The sequence below is a fragment of the Sylvia atricapilla genome, chromosome 28 (genome assembly GCF_009819655.1).
Source record: "Sylvia atricapilla isolate bSylAtr1 chromosome 28, bSylAtr1.pri, whole genome shotgun sequence".
Lineage (NCBI taxonomy): Eukaryota > Metazoa > Chordata > Aves > Passeriformes > Sylviidae > Sylvia > Sylvia atricapilla.
In genome coordinates this window covers 4,089,494-4,115,444 of record NC_089167.1, presented here as the reverse complement: position 1 = coordinate 4,115,444, position 25,951 = coordinate 4,089,494, and the positions used below count along the sequence as shown (strand labels likewise).

At 51.5% G+C, this 25,951-nt stretch overlaps 2 protein-coding genes across 7 annotated transcripts in view; one reads left to right on the top strand and one right to left on the bottom strand.

Moving 5' to 3' along the window:
• Nucleotides 1-24,781, bottom strand: part of PPP3CC (protein phosphatase 3 catalytic subunit gamma) — a 33,996-nt gene extending 9,215 nt beyond the window's left edge. For all 6 annotated transcript variants that reach the window (XM_066337322.1, XM_066337324.1, XM_066337326.1 and 3 more), the window contains exons 1-8: nt 24,695-24,781; nt 9,154-9,351; nt 8,796-8,920; nt 3,041-3,152; nt 1,270-1,415; nt 1,015-1,154; nt 457-534; nt 222-316 (exon numbers count right to left, since the gene is read on the bottom strand). In XM_066337322.1, coding sequence (XP_066193419.1) covers nt 222-316; nt 457-534; nt 1,015-1,154; nt 1,270-1,415; nt 3,041-3,152; nt 8,796-8,920; nt 9,154-9,351; nt 24,695-24,746 — 946 coding nt within the window. In that variant the 5' untranslated portion in view covers nt 24,747-24,781. The remainder of the gene's footprint in view (nt 1-221; nt 317-456; nt 535-1,014; nt 1,155-1,269; nt 1,416-3,040; nt 3,153-8,795; nt 8,921-9,153; nt 9,352-24,694) is intronic.
• The window catches only part of LGI3 (leucine rich repeat LGI family member 3), a 228,735-nt gene that overhangs the window by 137,360 nt on the left and 65,424 nt on the right, over nt 1-25,951 (top strand).

The window sequence follows — 25,951 nt, the reverse complement described above, 5'->3', positions numbered from 1 at the left end:
TTCCCCCATGGAAAAGGTGCTCAGGCCTTGGAAGTGCCCAGGGAGGTTTGGATCCCCATCCCTGGAGGGGCTGGATGTGGCACTCAGAGACAAGGTGGGGACCGGGCACAGGTTGGATTCAATGGCCCTGGAGCTCTTTCCAAACTTAAATCATCCTGTGATTTGGGGAGGGCAGAGGGATTTTCTGACCACCCCAAAGAGCAGCAGAGCCCCAGCCTTACCCTTGTTGTTATAGACATCTAAGTAATTTGGTGCAGAGAAGATTGTGATTAACGAGGGAAAGCCCGTGGTCTGGCTCTTCCTGTACATTCGGTACCTGCCAAAGAGGGCACGAGTTAAACCTGGCCCAGCCCAGCCCAAACCCTGCCCAGCCCAAACCCTGCCCAGCCCAAACCCAGCCCAGCCCAAACCCTGCCCAGCCCAAACCCTGCCCAGCCCCTGGGCTGCAGCACTTACCCGGCATCCTGGGCTTCGTGAGCTCGGATTACGGATAACAAACTATTGTTCTGCAAAAATTCACACACTGCAGGATAACTGGAGAACAAAAAGGGAGGAGAACTCAGCAGGGAGCAAAGGAGAGCACAGAGTTCAGGCTGCTCTTGGTCTCAGGGAGCAGCCACTTGCAGAAAACATCCAGTTTCTGTCCAGCATCCCAAAATATGTTTTATCATTCAAAAATTAATTGCAAAGGGTTTTGTTAAACCCTCTCTGTAAGAAGTCAGCACAAATCCTTCTTATTTAGGAAGGAAAGATTATTTCCTAGAGATCCAGGTGCTGAAAACCACTCACAGGGCCAGCCCAAAGAAGCATCTCTGCTCTTTGAGACCCCAATTCTGCAAAGTAACTTATCCAAAGACAGCTCAATATTACAGAAGAAAAAAAAAAAAACAAACAAGAATTTGTGCATTAGAGCCAAGTGAGGAGAATGTCAGGTACAGTGCAAAGCCCCCCAGAGTGGCCTGAGCAGGGATTTTAGTGTGAGGGGAGAGAAATGGCCCCTAAAACACCCCTCACCTGTAGAAATAGGAGCAGCCTCGGACAGTGTTGTGGGCAAAATGCTCCAGGGTTTTCTCGTTGCCGTAGTCCTCCGAGGGATCTGACCACAGCAGGTCACACATTGGACCAAAGGCTGGAGGCTCCTTAAACCTGTCTAACTGGAGAGGGGACACAACATTAGGAGGAGCTGCGGCAGCATTCCCACAAATCCACACAGGAGTGAACCCCACAGCGAACTGGGAGTGAAGGCAGAAGTTCCTGCAGCTGACTTACTTTCCTAATGTCATCTAGACACGTGATTTCTGGCGACAGGCCCCCGTGGACACACAGGAATTGCTGGTTGAGGAGGGCAGCAAGAGGAAGACAGTCGAAGGTGTCCATGCACGCGTCGTACACTCGCTCCGAGTACTTGATTCGACCTGGGGAGGGGAATTCAGTCAGCCTCTGAGGGGCTGTGGGTGAACCTGCAGAGGCTGGACAAGGAATTCTGCTGAGCTGAGATATTCTAGAACACGTGGGTTTATTGCAGGGTCTGGGTAAAAGGGCCTTGCCTTCAGCCACCAGCCTGGGCTGGAGGGGAGCCCCAAAGAGAGAGGGAGAGAGAACAGCAGGGTGAGAGCTGAGAGAGAAGGGAGAGAGAGAGCAAAGGGCAGGGGAGAGAGCAGGAGAGAGCGAGAGCAGGGGGAAGAGGAAGGGTGAGAGAGGAGTTCAGAGGAGAGGTAAGAGAGTTAAGAGTTAAGAGAAGAGTTAAGAGAGAGAGGTCCTTGTTACAATCCATTATATCTCCTTCTGTAATGAATATTCTAATTTACAGTGACCAACACAAGACACAAAATCCTATAGAATCTACATACAGCCTGTAAGAACTACTATATCACCATACTGTGTTATATTTTAAACTCTAAAAACTACTCTTTAGACTTCTGTTTTGCTACATTGACCTTTGGATCCCTCAGCCAGCACAAAGGGATTGTTCAATCAAAAGAGATTCTTCCTTCAGCTAGCTAGGCTATTGTTTTCAGGTTCTATAGTAACTAAGACTCATATCCTACAACTCAAAGTCAGCTTTCATTTCTATTCCGATTATGGGTTTCATATTTCCAGAATCTTTTGCTAAGCAATTATATTTATAAGGTTTCCCTGATTCATCTTCTCCAACAACGGATTAAAGTGCTGATCAATAAATTCAAGGAACCCAGTCCCTGAAGGAGATATGGAAGCTCAAAATGAAAATGGCCTGCAAATCAAACTTTGCACCTGTGTGTTAGTGAAAATAATGATTTAGAATCAAACTCTACACCTGTGTATTTGTGAAAATACTGACTTGGAATCAACTCTGCCCCTGTGTATTTGTGAAAATAGTGATTTAGAATCAAACCTTGCGTATTTGTGAAAACAGTGATGTAGAATCAAACTCCACACCTGTGTATTCTTGAAAATACTGACTTGGAATCAAACTTCCCACCTGTGTATTTGTGAAAATACTGATTTAGAATCAACCCATCATTCCCTGACCTTTCTTCATCACTGCCTTAAAAATATTCAAATGCAGTGCACAAACCCATCTTTTAACTGAAGGAACGACGTGAGAGGTAAATGATCCTCCCCAGAGCAAACAGGGAGGAGCAAATCCTTCCCCAGTTCCCAACTGCAATCACGGATCCCAGCTGCACAATCTGGAGCTGGAAGTCTTTTGGCACTGATTACACGTTGCTGGGCCTGGAAGTCAGGGAGTGGAGGATGTGTGTGCCTGGCTCATCAGGGGAGAAGTGTTCCCATTTCTTCCATCCACGCTCTGCCTTTGAAACCAAAAGGCCACATTTGGTGCTTAGCAGAACTTAAAAGATTTGGGTTTGGGGGTATTTTTTATAGCAGGGCTGGAAGCAGAAGAGCAGAGAAACAAGACAACAGGTTTCTGATGCCACTCTGAGGCAGAAAAATTGAAGCCCACGCCCTCTCACAACACCTTTTTTTTAAAAAAAAAAATATTTTAAAATGCATTATTTAAATGGATTCAAATCCTTCTCCCACTGCTGATACTTACATTCCTGCTTGAAGGTGAAGTACTCTGTGAGGTGCCTGCACTCGTGGTTCCCTCGAAGGAGGAACAACGTTTTGGGATGATTTATCTTTAAACTCCATAAATACAGCACACACTGCAAGAGAGGCAAGCAGGGGATGTCATAAAATCCTTTCCCAGGGCACTCATCAGCCTGAGACTGCACTAAGAGGCTCTGGGAAGACACCCAAAGTGGAACCCAGCTCCATAATGGGCAGTGGATCTTCTCCTGGCCAAGTGGGGAAAAGCCACGGGGATTTCTCTATATTAGGGCTGACTTGGAGAAGTGACAAACGAGGTCGTAGCCAACAGAAAGCAGCTCGGGGCTGGGTGGGGGCAGCTTTGCTTCCAGCACAAACCAAAGGAAAAAAAACCCTTTTGCAGAGCAGCAAAGCAGAACCAGCTGTTTGCTCCAGATGTTCCACTGGGACGGAGAGCAGCGAGAGGAGCAGGCAGACATTTGTCCACGAAAACACCCGGAAAATTCAACTTCACCTTCCCCACTGATTTCCCCCTCCCTGGTTTTTCTGCTTACGCTACAGTCATGTGAAGTTCAAGCTCCAAACAGGAAAAGCTGAGCCCAAAGAAACAAGCTTAGCTTAGCAAAGCTCTCTGCCTTTGAAAAGGGCTTTTGCCACATCCCCTCTGAGAACAGCAACACCTGCAAAGCCGCTGCCTTTGACAGGCACAGAGCAAAGTCAGGCTGAACCGGGGGGTTTCAGCAGAGGTGTTTCATGCTGGTTTCCCCAAAAAAGCCTGAGGGAAGGGCTGGGAGGGCTCCCCCACCTCGGGGTGCTCTGACAGCAGCACAGCCGTTATCTCACATTTAAATGTTATCACATTTCCCTCCTTGCTGTGGAGTGCTGGAAGGACAATCCGTAACGACAGCAAGCTCCAGGATCTGGATTAAAGTCCCTAAGAGGAGCTTACCCTGGAGGCTGACAGGCTGCAGGACACGCCTGGGGAAGGGGAAGCAGCACCAAGTCTGTTTTACACCCTCCAACATTCGCGATCTGGGGCGCAGATCCCCAGGACCCAGCTGGAAACAACCTCCAGAACCCAAATGCACCAGTTCCCAGTTGGTTCCCAGCACAGCCAGCTCAGACCTGGCAGTGTCTAAGCACTGAACCTGCAAGGTAAGCTCTGCATGAATCATCCCAGCTGATCCCCAAAACCCTGAGGAGCTGTAAAGCACCGCCTGCGTCTCACTTGGAATTCAACCCCACATTAACAACTTGATTAATTGGGAATTCCAAAAGAGAACGGGGCCAAGGCCAGTAGCAGAATCATGTTTTATTGCATCTGTTACCAGGAGGAATGCTCCCAACAAACCCATTTATAATTATTTTGGGATTTAAAGCTTTAACCTCCCTCTGTTTGCAAGCGAAATGTCACTTTTCTGGGCTGGCAGGAGAACTTGGAAGTTGCTATAAATGAACCAAATGACTTGGAGAAAGAACCAGCCCTGGCATCAAAGCAAGGCAGAGATACAGCATCAATAGGGGAGGGTTTGGGATGTATGGAAGGTTGGCAGCTTGCAGAAGAGAGATTTTAAAACACATTTGAAGGGGTTTAAAGCAAAATGGGGATGGATTTGGCACTGCAATTTTTCCTGGACACGCCAGAGATGTGGAGAGTGACCATTCCCAAGGATGTGGGGACTGCCAGGTACCAGGAGGACACGGAGTAAAGGACATTGAAGAGCCCTCGAGGGCTCCAGAGGGGCTGGAATGAGGAATGAGGGAATTTCTACACTCACATGCCTCGGATGCTTCCTGGTGTTTTGCACGGATCCCTTTCCTGGTGCAGTGCCCAGGAATTGATTACTGCCTGTTTGCAATAGCTAAGGAGCAAATCCAGGCAGTCACAGCTTTCTGGGTTTAAATCACTTTAAATAATCTCCTTGTCTCCTTATTCTGCCTCTCGGGGTGAAGCCTGAAGCTGAGAGTTTGATCCACTTGGAAAGGGAAAGCTCAGCAGGACACAGGGAGGGAATTCCAAGAGGAATTGGCACTTGCAAGCCCAAAAATGCAAGAGGGGCTGGTTTCAAACCTGCCCCCACCATGACCTCCCTCAGCATTCCCAAAACCTGGCATCTGTAAGGAAGTTTTACACACGGAGCCTGCCAGAGTGGGAACAGAGGGAAACTCCCAAACCCAGCTCACAAAGCCACCTTCACTCCCACTTTACAGGGCTGACTGGATATCTCTTTGATATTACTCTGGATCTCTTCAATATTATTCTGGATAAAAAGTGCATTAAATCAAGATTAACATATAATTCCATAATTAGACAGCAATCACGTGTCCTGTCATAATTGGATTGGAAGGACTGGCCTGGGAAAGGTGCATGCCATTAGCACACCACTTTTCCTGATAAATTGCCTCTTTCCATGGATTCTGCTCCTGGTCATAACAATTGTTTTACTTTCTAATTTAACAAAATCATTCTACTCATTGCATTGCAGCTCCATGAAGCGGGATGGTCCTTTCCTACCACGAGCACAGACCTCTCTTGTGCCACTCTGGGATTTGGGACTAAAAGTTTAATGAAAGGAGCATTTTCCCACTGGGAATCCTTCAGCAGAGCCCTGCCTCATCAGCATCTGCCAATGGAGGAGTTCATCCCGATTTCCATGCTGCCTGTCAGCCCTGCACTCTGGAGCTGGGAGCTGTGACCGCTCAGTCTCGCTGTCACAGCGGGTTTGGGACAGCCAGCCCTTCTCAAAGTCTCCTTCCAGCAGCATTCCAGCTTTCACACGGTTCCTCCCCTCCCCTCTCCCCTCACTATTCTTTTCTTTAAAAAAAAACCAGCCAAACCCATCAACCAATCCACTCTCTGTGGCCTCATTATACTGGGAATTCATGTTTTTAAATGAGAATTTCCCTCAGCCAGAGGCCCAGCAAGAATTTGTTGAATGATTTGTTGCTGACATCCAGCTGAGCTGATGAACTGAGAGGCTTCAGGGGGCGGTTTTGAAAGGTTTTGTCTGCGCCAACAATTCCTCCTTTCACCTGGACAACCAAGGGAACACCTGGAAGGGATATTTGGCCCTTACACCTCCTTGGCCCCCACTCTGGCATGGTTTCCTGCCTGCCTGCAGCAGGATGCAATTAAACCATCCCCTCCTATTCCATTCTGTTAAAAGGTCACGGTTATGGAATTGTGGAATATCCTGAGCTGGAAGGAATCCACAGGGATCCCAAAGCCTGGCTCTGCTCAGGACAGCCACTGGATCATCCCCCCATGGATGCCAAATTTTGTGTGCTGACTCACAAGGCTGCTGCTGCTGCTGCTCCCCACCCTCCCAGCGGTCACACCACAGGGAAAACCTGGACGTTTTTCCATCTGGGATATTCCAAACCTGCTGTTGTTTTACTACAGAAAGCAAATTTCGCACAGCCAGGTGGAAATCTCTTCCAGCACAGAGCAGTAGGTGGAAGGGAGAGGCACACAGGAATGAGAACTTCTGGATTCTGCCTTAGCCTGATGTTTGGAGCAGCCCCTGCCTGTGCCCATCAAAGCCCACCCTGAGCTGTGGGATCAGAGGATTCTCCAGGGGAAATCTGTGCCATTCCTGCTGCAACACGAGGGGAAAGGGAAGGAGGAGAGGAAAAAGCAGCAGGAAACAAAAGATAAAACATCTTTTTTTGCCCCATCACCTCAGTTCTCCAAGGCCAGACATCATCTTGGAATTCTCCCACGTTATCACAGGCAGAGAGGATGAGAGAGAATGGATTTGAACTAAAAGGGGATTAAAATGGGATATTGGGAAGAATTTCTTCCCTGGGAGGGTGGGGAGACACTGGCACTTTCCCAGGGGAGCTGGGAAAGGCTTCCTCACCCCTGGAAGTGTCCAAGGACAGGCTGGACAGGGCTTGGAGCAGCCTGGGAGAGTGGAAGGTGTCCCTGCCCAGGGCAGAGCGTGGAATAGGATGGGATTTAAGGTTCTTTCCAACCCAAACCATTCCAAGACTCTGTGATGATCCCAGCATGGAGAAACCAGCATTTCTGGAGATCTGAGAGCAAAATCTCCATGTCAGATCAATCCTGGGCTAAGAGCAGGGAGTGGGAGCAGCACTTTTTCACCCTGGATCTACACAATCCATACACAAACACAGGGCCCAACACCTCTCATCTGAAGATTCTTGGGTTATCACCAAAAATAATCCACTTTTTCTCTCAGAAGGAGCTGCTGTTCTGGAATATAATCCCTTTTCCAGGTGAACACATTCAATCCAGAGGAGCAGTGGGATGTGTCCTTCCCCTTCCTCCCTGGGGGGCTCCTCCTGCCAGCAGCACCCCAAATCCCACCAGCCCCAGCCCCACCTCTGCTGCATCCGTCCCGGCTGCCCCGGAAGCTGCTCCTCGTCACACCCTGGCTCCCTGTCAGCATTCCAGGGCTGGAAAGCAGCCAGGGGCTGCTGGAGCTCAAGCTGTCAGCCCTGCTCTCCCTAAACCCTCTGCAAAATCCTTCAAAGAACACCCTTGCACTCATCCCTGACAGTACCTTCCCAAAAATTTTCGCTGGGGAAGATTCCTCTGCAGAGCCAGTGGCTCAGCTGCTCCTGCAGCCTCTTTTTTTCCAAGAGAAACCATTCCCTCTTACTCCAGCTGATTTCTGCCACATTTCAGGCCCCTGTTCCCCCCCAAAGCCCTTCCTTCGTTGCTTCCAACTGGGATAAGCACTCCACTTCCACTCAGCCCTGCCTCTGTGAATCCAGATGGCTGCAATCCCTCGGGATTTGTGGCATTTGTCCCTTCCTGTCCCATCCCAGGTCTCCACTGAGCCAGCAGCAGCCACGGGGATCCACTGAATCCTTCATCCTCCAGACCAACAAGTCCCAGTTTCTCGGTCCTGGAATCCCAGGGAGCTGCCAAGCCCTGTCACAGCCCAGGTGACTCCTGCTCCTTTCTCCTGAGCCCATCCCAGGGTTTCCAGAGGGAAGCAGTGCCTCAGGCACGTGGCCCTTTCTGTGCCTGCTCAGTCCTGAATCCTGCAGCTTCTTCCAGCATTTGCTTCCCTCTGCCTGGTGGGATCCTGTTGCCTGCAAGGCACCATCGACTGTCCCTCTCCTGTCCCTGAGTGACAGCTCCAAGTGACATTAGAACCACTCCAAAGGCAGAGGTTAGGCATTAACCCCATCACTGCCACGCCACTGATCCAAAGACTGGGACATCATTTTCCTGCCCCAAATCACACTGTGAGTTATCAGCATTGCTTTCATCCCAGGCAGAACTCCACTGGAGGGTAAAATCCAGCATGAGAGAGCTGGGTTTGGTGTCTGGACTGAGTCTGAGCAGGATTTGGACTCATTCTGGTCTGTACTTTACTGATTTTGAGCTTTATTTAATTGATTGTGAGCTGTACTTTATTGTGCTGCATTTGAACTGATTCTGAGCTTTATTTCACTGATTTTGAGCTGTACTTTTACTGATTCTGAGCTGTATCTAATTGATTTTGAGTCCCATTTTAACTATTCTGAGAGGTATTAAACTGATTTGGGGCTGTATTTAACTGATTCTGAGCAGGATTTTATTGATGCTGAGCTGAATTTGAACTGATTTTGAGCTGGATTTAACCGATTCTGAGCTGTATTTTACTGAGCTGCATTTGAACTGATTCTGCGTTGAATTTTACTGATTCTGAGCTGAATTTGAACTGATTCTGAGCTGTATTTTAACTGAGGTTCAACACTCTGGGTTCCTTTAGCCCCAGCAGCCCCAAACCCCAGGTCACCTCTATACTGAAGTAGCCTCTGTCCACGTAGTCCCCCAGGAAGAGGTAGCGGGTGTTATTGGGTGATCCTCCCACCTCGAACAGCTTCATCAGGTCAAAGAACTGCCCGTGGATGTCACCACACACTGGGGGAGCAAGAACAGCACAAAAGAGGGACAGAATTACCACGCTAAGAAAAGCAAGGTCACGACAGCAGCGAGGAGCAGAGCAAGCACCAGCAAAATCCTCTCTCCTGAGAGCTCAGGAGAGTTAAAAAAACCCTTGTGGGTGGAAGGAACAGGGCAAAAAAAAAAACCAACCCCCAAACCTGCTGGGGTTACCCTGGTTGTTACTCAGGATTGCAGCCTTGAGCTCTGACCTGTGATTGGAGCCTCCACCTCGATCATGGTCTTCTCGTGCCTCAGGATGGCGGCGCCGTCGTTGATGATTTTCAGCGCCGCGTCCTCCTCCAGCCGCCCTTCCTTCACCAAGTGGCTCTTGAGGACGTCGAGCCTCGGCTTCCCATCCTCAAACACCTCCTTCAGAGTGAGCCGCTGCGTGGGAGGGAATGGGACAGCTGGAAAGGCAAGGGAAGGAGTCAGCAACACGGGGCTTTTCGGGGAGAGGGAATGACAGGCTTTGCTTCCCAGCCTCGAGCCGACGCCCGGGAACGGAGCTGCCACTGAAATGATGCTCTGGGATCTCCTGAGGAGAGCTGAGCTGCCAGAGCTGCTGGATTCACCCCTCAGCTCGGTTCAAATCCCTCTTGGTGCAGCCTGAACACCCATCCCAGAGCTGCCTCCCAAGCCCAAGGGGACGGTCGGCGTCGGAAGCTACAACAGATTCCACGGAAATATCGGCGAAACCAGGAAAAACCAGCGAGCCACATCAGAGGATCAGCAGGTAAAATTCTTCCTGATCAGCAAACCACACACCCCCACAAAGAATTTTCTCCTCTTTACCTCAATACCCCAAAAAGCTTTACTCCCCATAAAGCAGAGTTTGCCCTTCTCTGCCCCAATACCTGGAAAAGTTTCACCCCCAGCTTAGAAACTGGAAAATGTTGAAGGAATCCAATATTTAAGGTAAGTTAAGGCCTGAGCTATTTGCAGCATGTTCCTTAGTTTTTAACTCTGGATAGAAAAATACCTCATCAAAAACTGCTATTACTATTATTATTATTATTATTATTATTATTATATTTCATGGTAGGCGATAGGATGGTGAGGGAGAAGGTGACCTCTAACAGAAATTAAGTAAAAAAACCAGAACAAAAACCAGAGTTTTCGGTAAAAATCTGAATTCCTCATCTCCCTTCTCCCAGGCCAGGCTAATTAAAAAAAGATGGCAGCACACATGACCCTGGTGTAATATTTAAAAGGCTGTATAGTGTCTTGAATTAAAATTAATTCCAGGAAGGAGGCCTGGATGTTTGGGAAGAACTGGGAATAAAACCCTGCTGCAACAGCCCCAAGAGCGTGGTCTGGCTGCCAGCAGCTCCTGCAATCCATGGAGTGATGGGAACTTTATTCCAGGGATCCTCTCAGATCCTCCATTTCCTCTCAAAAATCAGGAAAAGCAGGATTTTTCCTCACCCTCTGAGGTCAGCCCTTCCAGCATCCCCTGGCCATGGCAGGACCAGAACGACTCCAGCCAAGCAATGGGATGAGGAGATGCTGGGAGGGGGTTTGCTTTGGGGTGATCCACACAGAACAAAGCCTCTTCTCCCAGTGCAGATCCCACAGGGAGCTGGCATCACTCCCCCAGCCTCAGGGATAAAGCACAAACCTTCCCCAAAAAGTGATGGAAGCTCTGCTGTCCATAGGGATGTGGGCAGCTGGACACACCATCTCACCCTTGCCAGGCATCCCCCAAAATATCTCAAAATCTGGAATGCAGCGGGTTTTTCACAGGAATTTTAATGATGGTGGTGCCAGTCTGTGTCTGAGTAAGCACCTCCAGCAGCCTCTGTGAGCAAGGAACCCACCCACTGGATAATGAACCATCTTTCCATCATTCCACTTCTCCTGGGAGCGGGTCGTGGTGGAAGGCAGATTTACATCGAGCTGGAATCCAGCTGGGATGGAAAATACCTGGGATGTAAATCATCAAATCCCTGTCCTCATCCATCACCCAGCAAAGAGCACACCTTGAGGGCTGTGTCCAGTTCTGGGAGCCTCACTGAGGGGCTGGAGTGAATCCAGGGATTGGAATGGGGCTGGGGAAGGGGCTGGAGCCCCAGGAGAGGCTGAGGGAGCTGGAAAGGGGCTGAGCCTGGAGAAAAGGAGCTCAGGGGGGACCCTGTGGCTCTGCACAAGTCCCTGCCAGGAGGGGACAGCCGGGGGATCTGGGATCTGCTCCCAGGGAACAGGGACAGGAGCAGAGGGAACGGCCCCAAGCTGTGCCAGGGGAAGGTCAGGTTGGACATCAGCAGGAATTTCTTCCTGGAAAGGGCTGTTAAATATAGGAAGGGATTGCCCAGGGAGGTCTGGAGTCCCCATCCCTGGAGGTGTCCAAGGAACACCTGGACGTGACACTCAGCGCTCTGGGCTGGTGACAAGGTGGGGATCAGGCACAGCTTGGACTGGGTGACCCTGGAGCTCCCTTCCAACCTGAACCACCCCATGACACGCTAAAATATGTTGAATTTTCCAGGATCGAGCTGGCCAAATAACACAGTGAGAACAGCGGTGCCACTGCTCCCTTTTAAATGCAAATCCAGCAGCAATTTACCCTGAAATCCCCAAGAGGAAACGCAGAGAGGCAGCACAAGAGATTCTTTACAGCTGAACATCAATTTTCAAATCACAGGAACTGCAGGAGTGGCTCTAATGAAAGGGGAGCTGGTGCCTGCAACGAGGTGGCCCTGCTTTCATCGATCCCTTTGGAAGTTGTGCTCCCGTGTCCCACGTGCCTGGAACGCTCCAGAGCCTTCCCCACCAAGCTGCCAATTAAAGAGGGTTAAACCAGACCTGCCTAAACCAACACGGGCTGGAGCAGGGCTTTTGCTGCATCCACAGCTCAGCTCCAAAAGGGAAAAAAAAATAGACCCCTCTGGAGATGGATAAAAAATGATTTTGTAGGATTTTTCCTCTCTGGGTCACTGTGAGGTTGGCAGTGCTGCAGGAGGAAATGAGGGAAGATGTGGGGCTGACACCAACAGGATCAGCTGGGATGAGGGAGAACCAAAGGAGCTGGGTGGAAATGCAGGTCCAGGACTTGAAACAAGGGATTTTTTAGGCCATTGAGAGGCTGGAAAACGATTTGTAAGTACTACAAACGCTGTGGTTGTCCTGGCATCTGCCATCTGACTCCAAAGGGAGCCAGGGAGCACTTGGAGGGCAAATGATTTATGAGGAAGAGAAGAGAAGAACAGAAACCATTCATCTCCATATTCCATCACTCAAGGATGGCCCTAAGGAAGTGAAAAGCCCCAGAAGCGGGGTTGGAGAGCTCAGCAAAGATGGGATGTGACCCCAGGACAGCACCGCCCATCCAGAGATCCGAGGAAAGCTCCTGGCTTTGCCTTTTCCTGGTAACCCCAGCAAGGAAAGTTATGCAAGATCAAATCTGAGGCTTCAGCCAAGAACTTTTATGTAAGTTCCCTCCTTGGCTTTGCACAGCTCCACTCCCACAGGGAGCTGGGCACGACCAGGAGCTGGCTCCTCCTCGGCTCTGCCAGGGCTTCAGTCACCCCACCTTAATTCAAGATCTCCATCTGATCCTTATCCATGCTCCACTCTCTTGGCGAGGAGGAAGAGGATGCTCTGGCAGCCGGGCTGGGCTCTCCAACAGCAGCAACAGCCCTCAGAGCAAACTGACCTGGAATTTTGTACCTCCAGGGCACGGAGAAGGGTGGAGAGACTCACCCAGCTCCTGCTCCTATCTGAATAATGAGGAGATAACTCCTTATCGCACAAAATAAAAAAAATAAAATCAGAGTCATGGAATGGCCGGGGATGGAAGGACCTTCCACGATCCACTTGGTTGCTCCAAGCCCTGCCCAGCCCTCCAGGGGCACTTCCAGGGATCCAGGGGCAACCACAGCTTCTCTGGGAATTCCATCCCAACCCCTCCACACACTCACAGGGAAGAATTCCTCTTGTTTATCCACCCTCAATTTCCCCTCTTCCAGCTCAAACCCATTGCCCCTGTCACTGAAACTCCATGGTTGGCCCAGGCAGTGCAGACACAGCAGGTTAAACTCACCTTCAGAGCCAGCTCCCGAATAATTCATGAAAATCATGGATAAAATACTCACAACGCTCCAAGAATTAAACCCTGTGACCTCTGTGCCACCTTCCCTCCGCACACAAACCCGAGGGCTGCACCCAGCGTTGTTTGAACAGTGAAATCTGCAGGTCTGGGGTTTGTAATTCCACCAAGGGCATCCAAACCCGTTCCCAGGAAAAGGCAATTCCTGCTCCACCAACAGGACACGTGCCGAGGGCCGACCCACAAACAAAAGGACACAAAAGCCAGCGAAGTTTGAGGTGTGAAATGGTGTCAAGGGTCAGGTGTGCCCAAGGGAAAAGGAAAAGGAAATTAAAAGGGAAGTCGAAGGGATCTCTTTGCTGGACTCCAGGGTCACATTCCATTTCCCACCAAATTAACACGGATTTTACTTGCCAGGCCACGAGAGTACTTGCAACACTCTTGGAGGACACAGATAGTGAAGGATGGGAGAATTTGGGGAAAAGCTGCTTTTCCACCACCAGCAACGCTTATCCCTTAGTGCCAGATGAAAAAAAACCAGCAGGAAAAAAAATCCCATTCCTCCCTAAGTCTGCCCTTAACATGCATTTAAAATCCAGCTGCATCAGGGCTGCCCCATCCCCAGCTCCAGACAGAGCCAGTGGCACGGAAGAGAAAACAAAGTGATCCACAAATGACTGTTTATATATCCCAGAGTCCCTTGGACGGCTGGACGGAGCAGCTGAGGCGCATTCATTACTGAAAAAGGAGCAAGAGCTCGGTGCCTGGAGTGGCAGCGCCGGCCAAACGCTGCTCCCAGGGTCTGCAGGGACGAGGTGGCCCCTCAATCCCCCAGAAATAACCCCACAGGATTCAAAAGTCTCAAAAACAAACTCCAGAGAGGTTTCCCTGGAGCTCCTGATGCGCATCTGGGAGTGAACCCAAAGCAAGCCCCCTCTCTGCTTGGTCCTCATCGTGGAGCAGACGCTGAGAGATGCACTTTGGAGCAAAAAAAAAAAAAGCCTATTTTGGGGGAAAAGCGAGGATTTGGACACTGAGGAAGCAGGATGGGCTGTGAAAGATAGAAAATTCCCATGAGAACTCCAGCAGGAGCCATCCAAAGCCCCTGTGAAAGGGAAAAGCAGCTGCCTCCAGAGCTGAGCTGGGCACAGCACAAGCAGCAGGGTGAGGTTTTTTTTCCTCTTTTCCCAATTTCCAAACAGCCCAACGTTATTTTTATCCGATATTTTATTCCCATTCACACCTAACCTACATTCATCTATTCAAAGCTGAGTCCAGGGCTCACACGGAGCCGGCTCAGAGGGAATAATGTGGAAAAATCCAGCACAGAAAGGCCAAGGAAATGGCTTTTTTTTATTTTTCTGGGAAAAAAAGTGCATTTTCAGCTTTCAGAGTCATTAACAGGGAATAAACCCTTGGAGGCAGGGGATGGATGTCACTGTCACTCCAGCAGTGCTCCTGCCTTTCCTGCTGCTCTATTCCAGATCCAGGCCAAAAGCAAGGACAGGCTGGATCTCAGCAGCTGGGTGATGTTGGAATTCCAGAATCCCAGAATTATTCAGCTTACAAAAGCCCTCCAAGGTCATCAATTCCAATCTGTGACCAGTCCTCACCTTGTCCCCAGTTCAGAGCACCGAGTGCCACATCCAGGCATTCCCTGGAAACCTCCAGGGATGGGAATTCCACCCCCTCCCAATGCCTGACCACCCTATTTATCAGCAACCACTCCATCTTCCACGGAATAATCACTATCCTTCCCAAAACTGATTAAACCACATGAATTTCTGGTTGGTAAACACAAAGTATCTTTGCTTTAAGAATCCCCAGCCTGATTTCTGGGAGGTTTTTTTTTCTCCTCTGAGGTGCCCTGATGTGAGAACCTGCAAAACCAGGTGTGTGTGTGTGTGTGTGTGTGTTTGATATCCTGATTTTTCCTCGGATCAAGCCCTGATAAATAATCTGTGCCATTTTCCAGAGCTGGCACGGGCAGCCTGACCCTACCATGGCACAGAACTGCTTGTTCCAGCTGCAGGAGTTCTGTGGGGGGGGGAAAAAAAAAGTAAAAGTGGAGCTTAAGCACCTCCCACCTGAAGAAATGAGTAACTTTTCTACCTTCTTAAAATCAACATTAATATCCAATAAAAATCACCAAATAAAGTAAACACCTTCTTGCATAAAAGCAGCAAGAGCCAGTAATTATTATTATTATATTATTATTGCCATTTCCATCTGTTTTTCCCCAAATTTTTGCCTGTTCCAATCCTCCTTTTTTGCTCCGGGTAAAGAACCTCCAGATTTCAGAAGCTCCAGAGAACTCACTAAGAGACGGGAAATAAAAAATCCCAGAGTTCTGCCTCTCAGCCCTGGCAGTGCTGCAGGAAGAGCACGAGATTTGGGGTTATGTGAATTCCTCTGGAACAGCAGCTCCTTTGAAGGGATGGAGTTTATAACGTCCCAGTTTTATCCAGAGCTCCTTGGAGCCGTGTCCGACCTCCCGGCGCGCTTCTGGTTCCGAGAGCTGCCTCTGATGCTCACCTGGAGCCACGGATTCCTTTTTGTAGGACAGCCAGAATTATCTCCTCACAATAACCCTAAAAATATCTGCATTGTACGAGCCTGAATGAACGATTTCTTCGAAGGGGACAGTCACAGTCAGCCCAAAGCAGAGGTGGGATGAACCAACGGAGCAGCAAATCTGTCCCTGCCACATCAACTCCCTCCCAGTCATTCCAGGAGTAACACCCAAAATTTGAGGCCACGCTGGGAGAAGCTGGCAGGCCCCGGGGCTGAGCAGGAGCCAGGTGCATTTAAGGCTAAAAAAAGCAGGTGACAGCTCTGTGTATGGAAATGCAAACACAAACAGCACAGCCCCGGCCGCGCTCACGGCTCCCACGGAAACACGGCAGGCAGAGCCAGGAGGCTAAAAATCCACACAAACCTAAGCCCAGCTATGAATTTCCAAGGAAATAGCACAGAATTCTGGAATGGGTGGGAAGGGACCTTCAGGATGATCTCACTCCACCACACCTTCTGCTAGGCCAGATTGCTCCAACCTGGGCTTCGCCACTTCCAGGGATGGGGCAGGCACAGACTTTCTGGGAAAACCATTCCAGTGCCTCAGCACCTTCACAGGGAAGAAACAGACACTGAAACCTTAGAGCTCCTTGAGCTGTGCTCATGGCTCCCTAAAACCCTTGGGACAGCAGGTGATTATCCTGATTATTCCAGAGGTGGCAGCGCTGGTCCCACGGGGTGGAGCTGGAACTCTGCTCCCGGCGGAGGCAGGCAGGATTAAACCCGGGAGTATTGAATTAGAACAGAGGCGACTTAAGCCCCCCAGGCAGCAGAGCTGCTCCCAAAGCCTTCCTGCCGTGGCAGCCAGGCTCTTCACACCCCACATCCTGCCCTCACTCTGGAATGAAGCTCGACCCAGACCTGCATCCGTGGGGTTGGTCTTGCTCCTGCTCCTGCCAAAGCTCCCCGTGGATCAGAGACCTCAAAAATATTCTCAGTGGGCACCGAGCGTACTCAGCCTCCCTGAAGTGATAAAATCCACATTTGCTTGCAAGGTCCGTCAAGTTTCCAGCTCAGATTTGGCTCCCAATGACCGGCACTGATGCGGATTTTCCTGGGATTGTCATTGAGCCAATCAGTCCAGAGCTGAGTCCTGTGCCAGGGATGTGGGCTCTGGACATCATCGAGTGCCAGCTCACCAGGAGAGCCCAAAAACCTGCAATTCCAGTCTGGAAAACCTCTCTCTTTGACACCCTCCAGCTCCACAAACTTCCCAGAGGTTAAAAAAAAATGTATTCCCAGAAAATCATCACTCAACAAATCTGGTATCTACCTTTCACCAGTGGGATTCCAGGGAGCTGCTGCAAAGTCAGAGGGGGAAAGGAGGAGGAAAAGGAGGAGGAAAAGGAGGAGGAAAAGGAGGGGGAAAAGGAGGAGGAAAAGGAGGAGGAAAAGGAGGGGAAAAAGGAGGGGAAAAAGGAGGGGGAAAAGGAGGGGGAAAAGGAGGGGGAAAAGGAGGGGGAAAAGGAGGGGGAAAAGGAGGAGGAAAAGGAGGAGGAAAAGGAGGAGGAAAAGGAGGAGGAAAAGGAGGAGGAAAAGGAGGAAGTTTAGAGCAAACAGCTGCAGCTACTTTTTAAAAAAGTGATCTCCCAAAGGAGCGGGGAGGGGATTCCTGGATGTCAGCAGGCAGGGAAATTCACCACCTGTTTCCCAAGGTTCCAGCACGGCCACTAATAGATCATTAATGGAGGCACAGCGGGGGCTTTGTGGAAAAGGCAAATCCCTGGAATGTGAACCCGACCCTGCCGCCGGCTCCCAGGGGCTTCTGGATCCCATTTCAGACCTGCTCTAAGCAAACACAACTTTGTGTCCTTCCAAGATCTTGCTCTGGGGAATGGGCTGATCCACGTGGGAATCCCGGACAGAACAACCCCCAGAAATATTCCTGCTGATGCATCCAGCAAAAGGTGGTCACAGCATGGATAACTGGGGAATGTGAGCACAAAATGAGGAATTTGGACACAATCAGGGCCTTGGTTTCTCTTCTCTTCCCATCTCAGGCCTCAAAACCCTCACCCTGAGCAGGATCCTCACCGGATCCAACTGCTCTGGATAAAACATTCCTTGCAAGGTGCCTATTCCCAGGTTTGGGACTATCTATACCCACACATCACCTCAGACCACACTGAGGTGCTGCTGGTCCAAAGGGAGCTGCAAAGGGAATTCAAATCTTCCCTGGACATCAGCCAGAACAGTTCTCTTGCAAACCAAAAAGCAGCCTCCCCCAAAACTGGGATAAATCCATCCCAGTGCAGTATCCAGAGCAGCTTCCCAGAGCTGCACGTGTCAGGGATGCAGCAGGATGAGAGGAGCCTCCAGCTACTGCTGAAGCAGCAATTCCAGCCTCTGTGCCCTGGTCACTCTTCCTCCGGGAAACCCTCGTGGTATTTTTCCAAGACATCACCTTTGGGATAATATTCTGTTTGAGAAGCCATTTCACCACGTCTTGCTATGCTCAGCAGCTGATAAAAGGGAATATTTTCTGGAGCAATCTAGGTTGACACCACTTCTTCCTGTTCTCCTGAAATTCACCCTGAAGCACGTGGTAAATTTATCCTGGGAAATTCTCCCCAAATGCACCTTGGAGCATGGAAAGTGCTTTTAAACTCTTATTTTCCAGGCCCAACATGGTCAAAGGAATTCCCAGATGGAAGATTGGTGGAGAATTTTGGAGAAACAACCCCCCATGAGCTGCTCAGGGAGGAGATCCCACTGCTCCACATGCTCCCATCCAGCTCTGCTTCTGAAACAGGGAGATCCCAGAATCCCGGAATGGTTTGGGCTGGAAGGGACCTTAAGGATCACCTCATTCCACCCCTGCCCTGATGCTCTCAGCAGGCAGCAGTGAGGTTTTGTTTCAGAGACTGGAAAATCAGGAGAACAGCCTGGACAGCCCAACATTCCTCCTCCTGCCAGGAAAATCCTTAAAATCTGCGCTGAGATTCTTTTTTCTTTCGAGCACCCACCCTCCATCCTCCACCTCACCTCTGCCCCAACCCATCACACCCTCTGCCCCATGCTGTTCTGAGGGGTTTTCCCAGGATATTTGTACATTCCCCATCCCTGGAAGTGTCCAAAGCCAGGCTGGATGGGGTTTAGAGCCACGTGGCATAGTGCAGTGAGACGAGCTTTAAGATCCTTTTCCAAATCATTCCAGGATTCCACAGCTGACCCGGCTCTCCGGTGCCCCTTTGGCACGGCGATCCCGACCTCCTGGAGCCTCCAGGAGCCAAATTCTGCATGATGGGATAACGCTGATGCCTTTATGGAGCCTGTGCCCTCACTCCTGCTGCTTAATGATGTCTGATTCCATCAGGATCCCAGCCATCCCCGTGCTGTAAACACGTCTGCCGGCCCAGCGCCGGCCCCGGCGGGATGGGGCAGGGAATACCTGGAAAACCGGCCAAGCTGGGCAGGATCCCGGACAAATATAGATCTCCAAGGAGTATCTTTAGATTAGCAGGCAGCTCTGCCCCCACTGAGACCCCAGGATTTACCTAAATAGCTCCTTCAGCACAGCCCAGCGCTCGGAGCTATTTTAAGCCAGCACCCTGCCCTACTTCCTAAGGAACAGCCTTGCCTTCTCCTGCCTGTGCAGCCAGAGCAGCCCCAGACCCACTCCTCTCTCCACTCTGACACCTTCCATTAAATAAAAAAATACCCTTTTGGCACGGTATCCAATTAATCCGGGCTCATTTATTGCCACAAGGCCCTGCACGGCCTCGAGCGAGGAAAATGGGATTAACCTTTCCCAGCTTGATGGGCAGGAAAATAACATTAAACAGTGGAATCCTGAGGAACACGACCTTCCCTCCTGCCCTGCCCACCTCCAGCACCCACCTGAAGTGGCTGCTGTTATTCCCAGAGGGAAGGGATAAATCCCAGCCCAATCCATGTGCCTTGATGCCTTATCACCGTTCCCCAACAGTGTTTTGTGCCCAAGGCTGGGTTTGTGGTTTGCCACCAGCATTTTCTGTTAATTAGCACATTCATTAGCATGTTAATAGCCAGCAGAGCATCCCTGTACCCCAGAATCCAGAGATCTGGCAGTCTGAACCCAAAATGAGGCACCTCTGGCTCTGTTTGGGGCATCCCAGGAACACTCTGGAGAGGAACAGCTTGTGTTATCCCAAGATATTTGCCTTTGGATTTGTTTTTGGGATGAAATGCCACAAAATCCAGCAAAACCAGCCCCAAGCTTGGCACAGCCACAAACCAGCCCCTTTTCCCAGCACATCCCATTTATGGATAACACAGCATCTTTCCTCTTTATATATAACAATCATAAGAATATTGGAATTACTTGGGCAAGTTTTGGGTTTTCTTCTGGAAACCCCCTCAAAACACCACGTTCCCAAGGATTTCCATGGGATCCCATGGGGTTCCTGCTTTAAGGACTGCCTCACCCCACACCTCCTTGAGCTCAGTCCAGCCAAGTTGCTGTATTATGACACAACTTGCTTTTTAGGGATCCCCCTCCACGTCTTGACCCTGGTGGCATTCGCACTTTTCCCTTGGCATCCCAAGGTCCGAGCACATGGACCTTGGCCTTTATTCCATTTTTAGAGCTCCTTTTCCCCCTAGGTATCCCTTAATTCCTGAAAAACATCAACACCAAACAAGCCAAACCAACCAGCGGCTTTAAAACCCCACAATCTCCTTTACATTTAAGATTTTCCTGCGTTAAAAAGCCACTTTGACTTTCGGATCCAGCGCGTGCTCCGTGACGAAAACTCCCAACACCTCCCAACCTGGAGAAAATCCAAGGCTCGAGCTCCCCGAGTTGTAGCTGAATATTAAAAACAAGGTGGGAAGAAAGCTGCACATTCTGCATCCCCCAAAAGCATCTTCAGGCGGGGAGATGAACTGGAGCAGCCTCTGAACTCTCTGAGGAGGCAGCGATTGCTCTGAGGCTGGCTTTGGGCTCCCCAGGGGCTGCAGGAGCCTCGCGGAACGAATCCCGTGGGATTGCTCCCCGTGCCTCCAGCAGCTCCGCAGGCACACCGAGAGGAGGGAGAGGCTCCTGGGCTGTGATTCCACCAGGGCTGAGGGGAGCAGCTGCTGGAGGTGGCACTGAGGCTACGGGAGCTCAAGGTTATCCACATGTCCCCAAAAACCTTGGCTGGGGGTCAGCGAGAGCACGGAATTGTGGATTATGGAATGGGCTGGGGGATGAAGGGCCTTGAAATCACCTCATTCCAACCCCTGCCATGGCAGGGACACCTCCCACTATCTCAGGTTACCCCAACCTGGCCTTGGGCACTTCCAGGGATCCAGGGGCAGCCGCAGCTCCTCTGGGAATTCCAGCCCAGCCCCTCCCTGCCCTCACAGCCAGGAATTCCTTCCCAATATCGCACCTATCCCTGCCATCCTGGCACTGGGAATCCCTTCTCCCTCCTCCTGGCACTGCATCCCTTGTCCCAAGTCCCTCTGCCGACTGAAACACATCCAGGAGGATCCCACACAAAGTGGACACTGACATTTCAGGGAGCATCACATCAGGGGTTTTAAAATTCCCACATGTGCTTTAAATGTCTTCCATTTGGGGAAAAAAAAAACCAGACTGGACACGGGGAAAGGGGCCTGGAAGTTCTTATAAAAGGACAGCGGAGCAAAAATTGGGAAAACCCACCCGTTTCCCAGGACACCTCTGGCTGCAGTGCCAGCCCCAGCTTTACAGCACAATTCCTGGGATTCAGCCCTCCTCAGAAAAGCAGGAATCACAGCCAGGCACTCTGGATCAGGGTGGGAATTAGGGATGTCCCTGACTTCCAACATCAGCTGCCAAAAAGAGGGCACTGGATCCCGGCTGCTCCCAGCTCAGAGCTTCCCAACACTTTGCCCACGATAAACAAAATAATAACACAGGGATAGAGAAAAATCCCAGTGGACTATTTGCTCTGGTGTCTAAATACCAATATCTCGGGTTTTTAAAGGATTTGTCATGGATGCAACTGGACACAGCTCTGCTTCCCAGAAGATTTTACACCTTCCAGTGGGAAGAATGGAGCAGGCACCCAAAATCCAACCAAAACACCACCACAAAATTCAACCAAAAATGACCAAAAATGCTCTGCTGATTTTTGTTTTTAAAGGGGCACAAACACCCTGAGCTCCAGGATCCATCCACTGCAGCAGCCCAAAGCATTGTTCCCACCTGCCTGAATAATGTGGATTTTGTGGGATGCGGATCCATCAGTCAATCCCATGGATCCACAGGTAATTCAAGCTTAATTTCGGGCTAATGCAGACAACCAGACTCCCTGAGCCCTCAGATTTCCAGCAGAACCTTCCCAAATTCTCTTTGGAGACCAAAACTAATGGTCTCCATCACCATCAACCATCACTTTCCTGCTAAAACTGGGCTGCGAAGAGCAATTCTCGCCTCAAAATTCAACATTTTAATAAAAATAAACTACTGACAAATCTCAAAATATGAGATTTTTAAAAAAAAGCAATTCCTGACCAACCCCAAAAGCCAAGATTTTAATAAAAGTAATTCCTGGAAGCACCCAAAAATTGGATTTTAAAAAAAGCAATTCATGGCCTAGCTCAAAATCCAAGATTTTAATAACAATCAATTCTTGACACACCCCAAAATTTGTGATTTTTAATAATGAAGCTCCCCCAGTACAAGTTTTAGCCTAGAACTGCATTTCCTCTGACAAAACGTAATTACAGCTAAGGCCTTCTGCAGGGCCCTGGAGATGTAAATATATAGGTTAAACATAGTTAAAATTCCACATCCTACTTAATTGCAGGCATTTTCCATGGAACAAAATGAGCTTTTATCTTCAGCTTTTAATTATTCATAACCACGAACAATGCCATCACCTTTAAACAATAACCCCGGCCTGAGAAGTTGATATTTCTCCCCAAATTTCCACAGGCACTCGAGGGCACCTGGGAGAATAAGAAGCAATCTTAGGGAAGCTCACGTGGATTTTGGGGTGATTTTGGGGTGAGTTTGGAGCGAGGAGGCCCTGAGCCTCCACCCCACCTGGATAGGGATTAATGACCGCAATTAGCAGGATTTTTGTGGGGTTGCCAAACCTCTGAGAGGGAGCAGCAGGATCCCTGACAGGGATTCCCGAGATCTGGAAGCTCCAGGAACAGGGAGAGCGCCTGGATCGGGCCGACTCAGCTGAATCATAATGGCTGCATTTGACATTACCTTTCCCGAGCAAGGCCAACCTAAACACAGGCAGCTGCCTGGGATTTAGCAGGAGATTTACAGACAGCACCGGCCGCTCCGGCTGCCCGCAGACCTACAAACCACACGCCCGGGAACACCCCGGATCCCCCCAAAGCCGGCACTGATTTGGGATTATTCCCCCAAAAAATCAACCCTCGGAGCTTCCCCGAGCCCGAGGGGCCTCCACGCTCCGGCTGCCACCCGGATCCCCTTTCCCTGGGTTTGAGGTTATTAACATCAAACATGTGATCGGCCACATGACAGGCTAAAGGCTAAAAAGGAAAAAAAAAAAAAACAACAACCAACAAACCTCAACCAAAAAAATAATAAAAAAATATAAACGGCTCGGACACGTCCAGAGGGGAAGGGAGAGATGGCAGCGTGGTGGGTACACCTCCATGTCCGTGGATTAAAACCATTCCTGGGAAATCGCTGCTTTCCTTCCAGCGGCCCGGAATGATGGAAGCCATGGCGGGAGGAGGTTTAATAACGGGGTGATTGTGTAACTTGGAGCCTCCCGGCGAAAGTTGAGGCACCCAGTGGATGTTCCCGGTGCGTGGGGACGAGGATGGCACCGGATCAATTAGGGCAGCGAAATGTGCATCCCCCCCAGCCTCCTCCTCCTCCTCCCTCCCGATCCAGGAGTTTCTCCGCTAACGTATTTCTCTCCTCATTAACTGCTTCGGTGTCTTCTGCTCTTTCCAAAATAGTACCTACTATAACGGGGCCGCAGAGGGGGCCAGCTGGCAGCAGCGGGGCATCCAGACACGGAGCAGGGATTTGGGGGAGGAAAGCCGCGGAGGGCTGGCGGGATCAGGGTGGGCTCTCATCCCCCCAAATCCTCAGGGGAACCCCAGGTCCACCCAAAGCAGAGGCTCAGCAGCCCAGTCCGGGGCTGAGGATTTTGGTGGTGCCATGAGGCCTATGGTTGGATGGGGATTCCCCCGTTCGTGCCAACAGGGATGTCCCCTGCTGTCCCCCGCTCCTTGTCACCCCCAGGCAGCAGCCCCACGGCCACGGCCCCTCGTCCCACCCGATGGAGGGAGGGCGCCTAAAAATGCCCCCCTTCACTGCTCAGCACTGGTGACCCCACCAAACAGAGACGCCCCCCAAAGCAAAGGCTCCTCTGCGGAGGTTTCTGATGGACAGAGGTGTCCCCCCAGCCCCATGGCCCTGCTCAGGGCTCTCCCCTAACGGGGGTGTCCCACTGCACCTTCCCTCCAGCTGCTCCAGGCCTCCCCTCTCCCTTGGGGATGACCCCCCAAACCGTGCTCTCTCCATGATTTTCCAGCCTCCCCCCAGCCTGGGGCTGACCCCCAATGTGCCCCCACACCAGAGTGCTCCTTAAAGGAGGGTCAGCCCCAGAACGGCCCCTCCTCAGCGCTGCAGGCATTCTGTCCCTCAGCCCCGGGCCCGCCTTTACCGGGGTGCCCCGGCACCAGAGCCCCAGAGCACGCCGCCCCCGCCCTTTCTCGGGGCTCCCCCCCAAACCAGGCATCCCCGCTAACCTGGCACCCCCCGAACCAGGCAGACCCCCGTATTTCTCGGCATATCCCCGTAAAACTGGCTCCCCCTCCTCCCAGATCACGCTCCCCCCCTCTCCTTTCTCCGGGCTCCTCCAACCTGGGCACCCCCAAAATGAGCCCCGGTTTCTTCGGGCTCCCCCAGTTTATAGACGTCCCCCTTTAACCCCGCTCCCCTCTCCTCTCTCGGGGCTCCCCCAGCCTGGAATCCCCCCGCTGAAATCCCGCTTCCCCCCCTCCTTTCTCGGGCCTCCCCCAACCCAGCTGCCCCCCCAAACCAGGCATATTCCCCTCCCCTCTCTCGGGGCTCCCCCATGTTGGGGACCCCCCGCGATTCCCGGCGGCCCCCCATTTCCCCGGCCCCCTCCCCGCGCCCCCCGCGCAGGCAGGGGGCGCCCTCGCCGCCCCCTCACCCTTGACGATGCGCTCGGTGGTCGGCAGCTTGTTGTGGCCGCGCCCGGACATGGTGGCGGCGGCGGCACCGCTCCCTCCCCGCCGTGCCCCGCTCCGCTGCCCTCACCCGGAGCGGGGGCCGCGCCGGTGCTCCCGGCGGACCCGCTGGGCTGCCCCGGCGGCGGCTCCGCGGCGCTGCGCTCCCCCCGTCCCGCCCCCGCCGCCGCCGCCACACCGCCCTCCGCCCTCTGCCCCCCCGCCCCGCCCGCGCCTGCGCCACGCCCGCCCCGCCCCGCCCGCCATCTTGGACGGGGAAGGGGGCGTTGCTAAGCAACGGGGGGGCAACATGGCGGCGGCGCTGAGGGGGGAGCGCGGGCATGGCGCCGGGGCACAGCCGCGCTGGGGCGGGAGGAGAGTGCTGCGGCCCCACACTGCCTTGGGAGGGGCTGTAAGGATCACCCAGTGCCAGCCCTGCCGTGGGCAGGGACACCTGCCACTACTGCCGGTTGCTCCGACCCGGCCTTGGGCACTGCCAGTCACAGCTTCTCTGGGAATTCCATCCCAGTCTCCCCCCCAGCCCTGCCCTCTGGCAGTGGGGAGCCATTCCCTGTGTCCTGTCCCTCCAGCCCTTGTCCCCAGGCCCTCTGCAGCTCTCCCGGAGCCCCTTTGGGCCCTGGAAGGGCTCGGAGCTCTCCCTGGAGCTGCTCCCAGCCTGGCTCCAGGGCTGATATTCCTCAGACAGAAAATTTTTGAGGGAAAGGAAAACCAGACGATGGTCTGTTCCTACCACTTGAAGATGAAGGAGGACAGGTTTAGATGGGATATTGGGAAGGAATTCCTGGCTGGGATGGAATTCCCAGAGAAGCTGCGGCCGCCTCTGGATCCCTGGCAGTGCCCAAGGCCGGGCTGGGATAACCTGGGATAGTGGAAGATGTCCCTGCCCATAGCAGGGGGTGGCACTGGATAGGCTTTAACCAACCCAAACCATTCCAGGAATTCCATGACCCCATCCAGAACCCTTTGCTGAGATAAATCTGGTTTCAGGCATTCAGCAAAACACAAATATTTTGCAGCAGAAAAGAGCCCACCCAAAGCCTCCCTGGAAGTGCTGATGAGCAGGAGCAAGTCCGATGCTCACTGTGACCTTCCTTGCTTAAAAAAAAAAAATTATTTTTTTTTTTAATATAAAACACCTCAGAATGTCAAGATTTGGTGTCTTTAGCTGCAACAGGGTTTCTAAAAATTGTGTTTGCTTCTTAGAGCTGGCAGATAAAGAG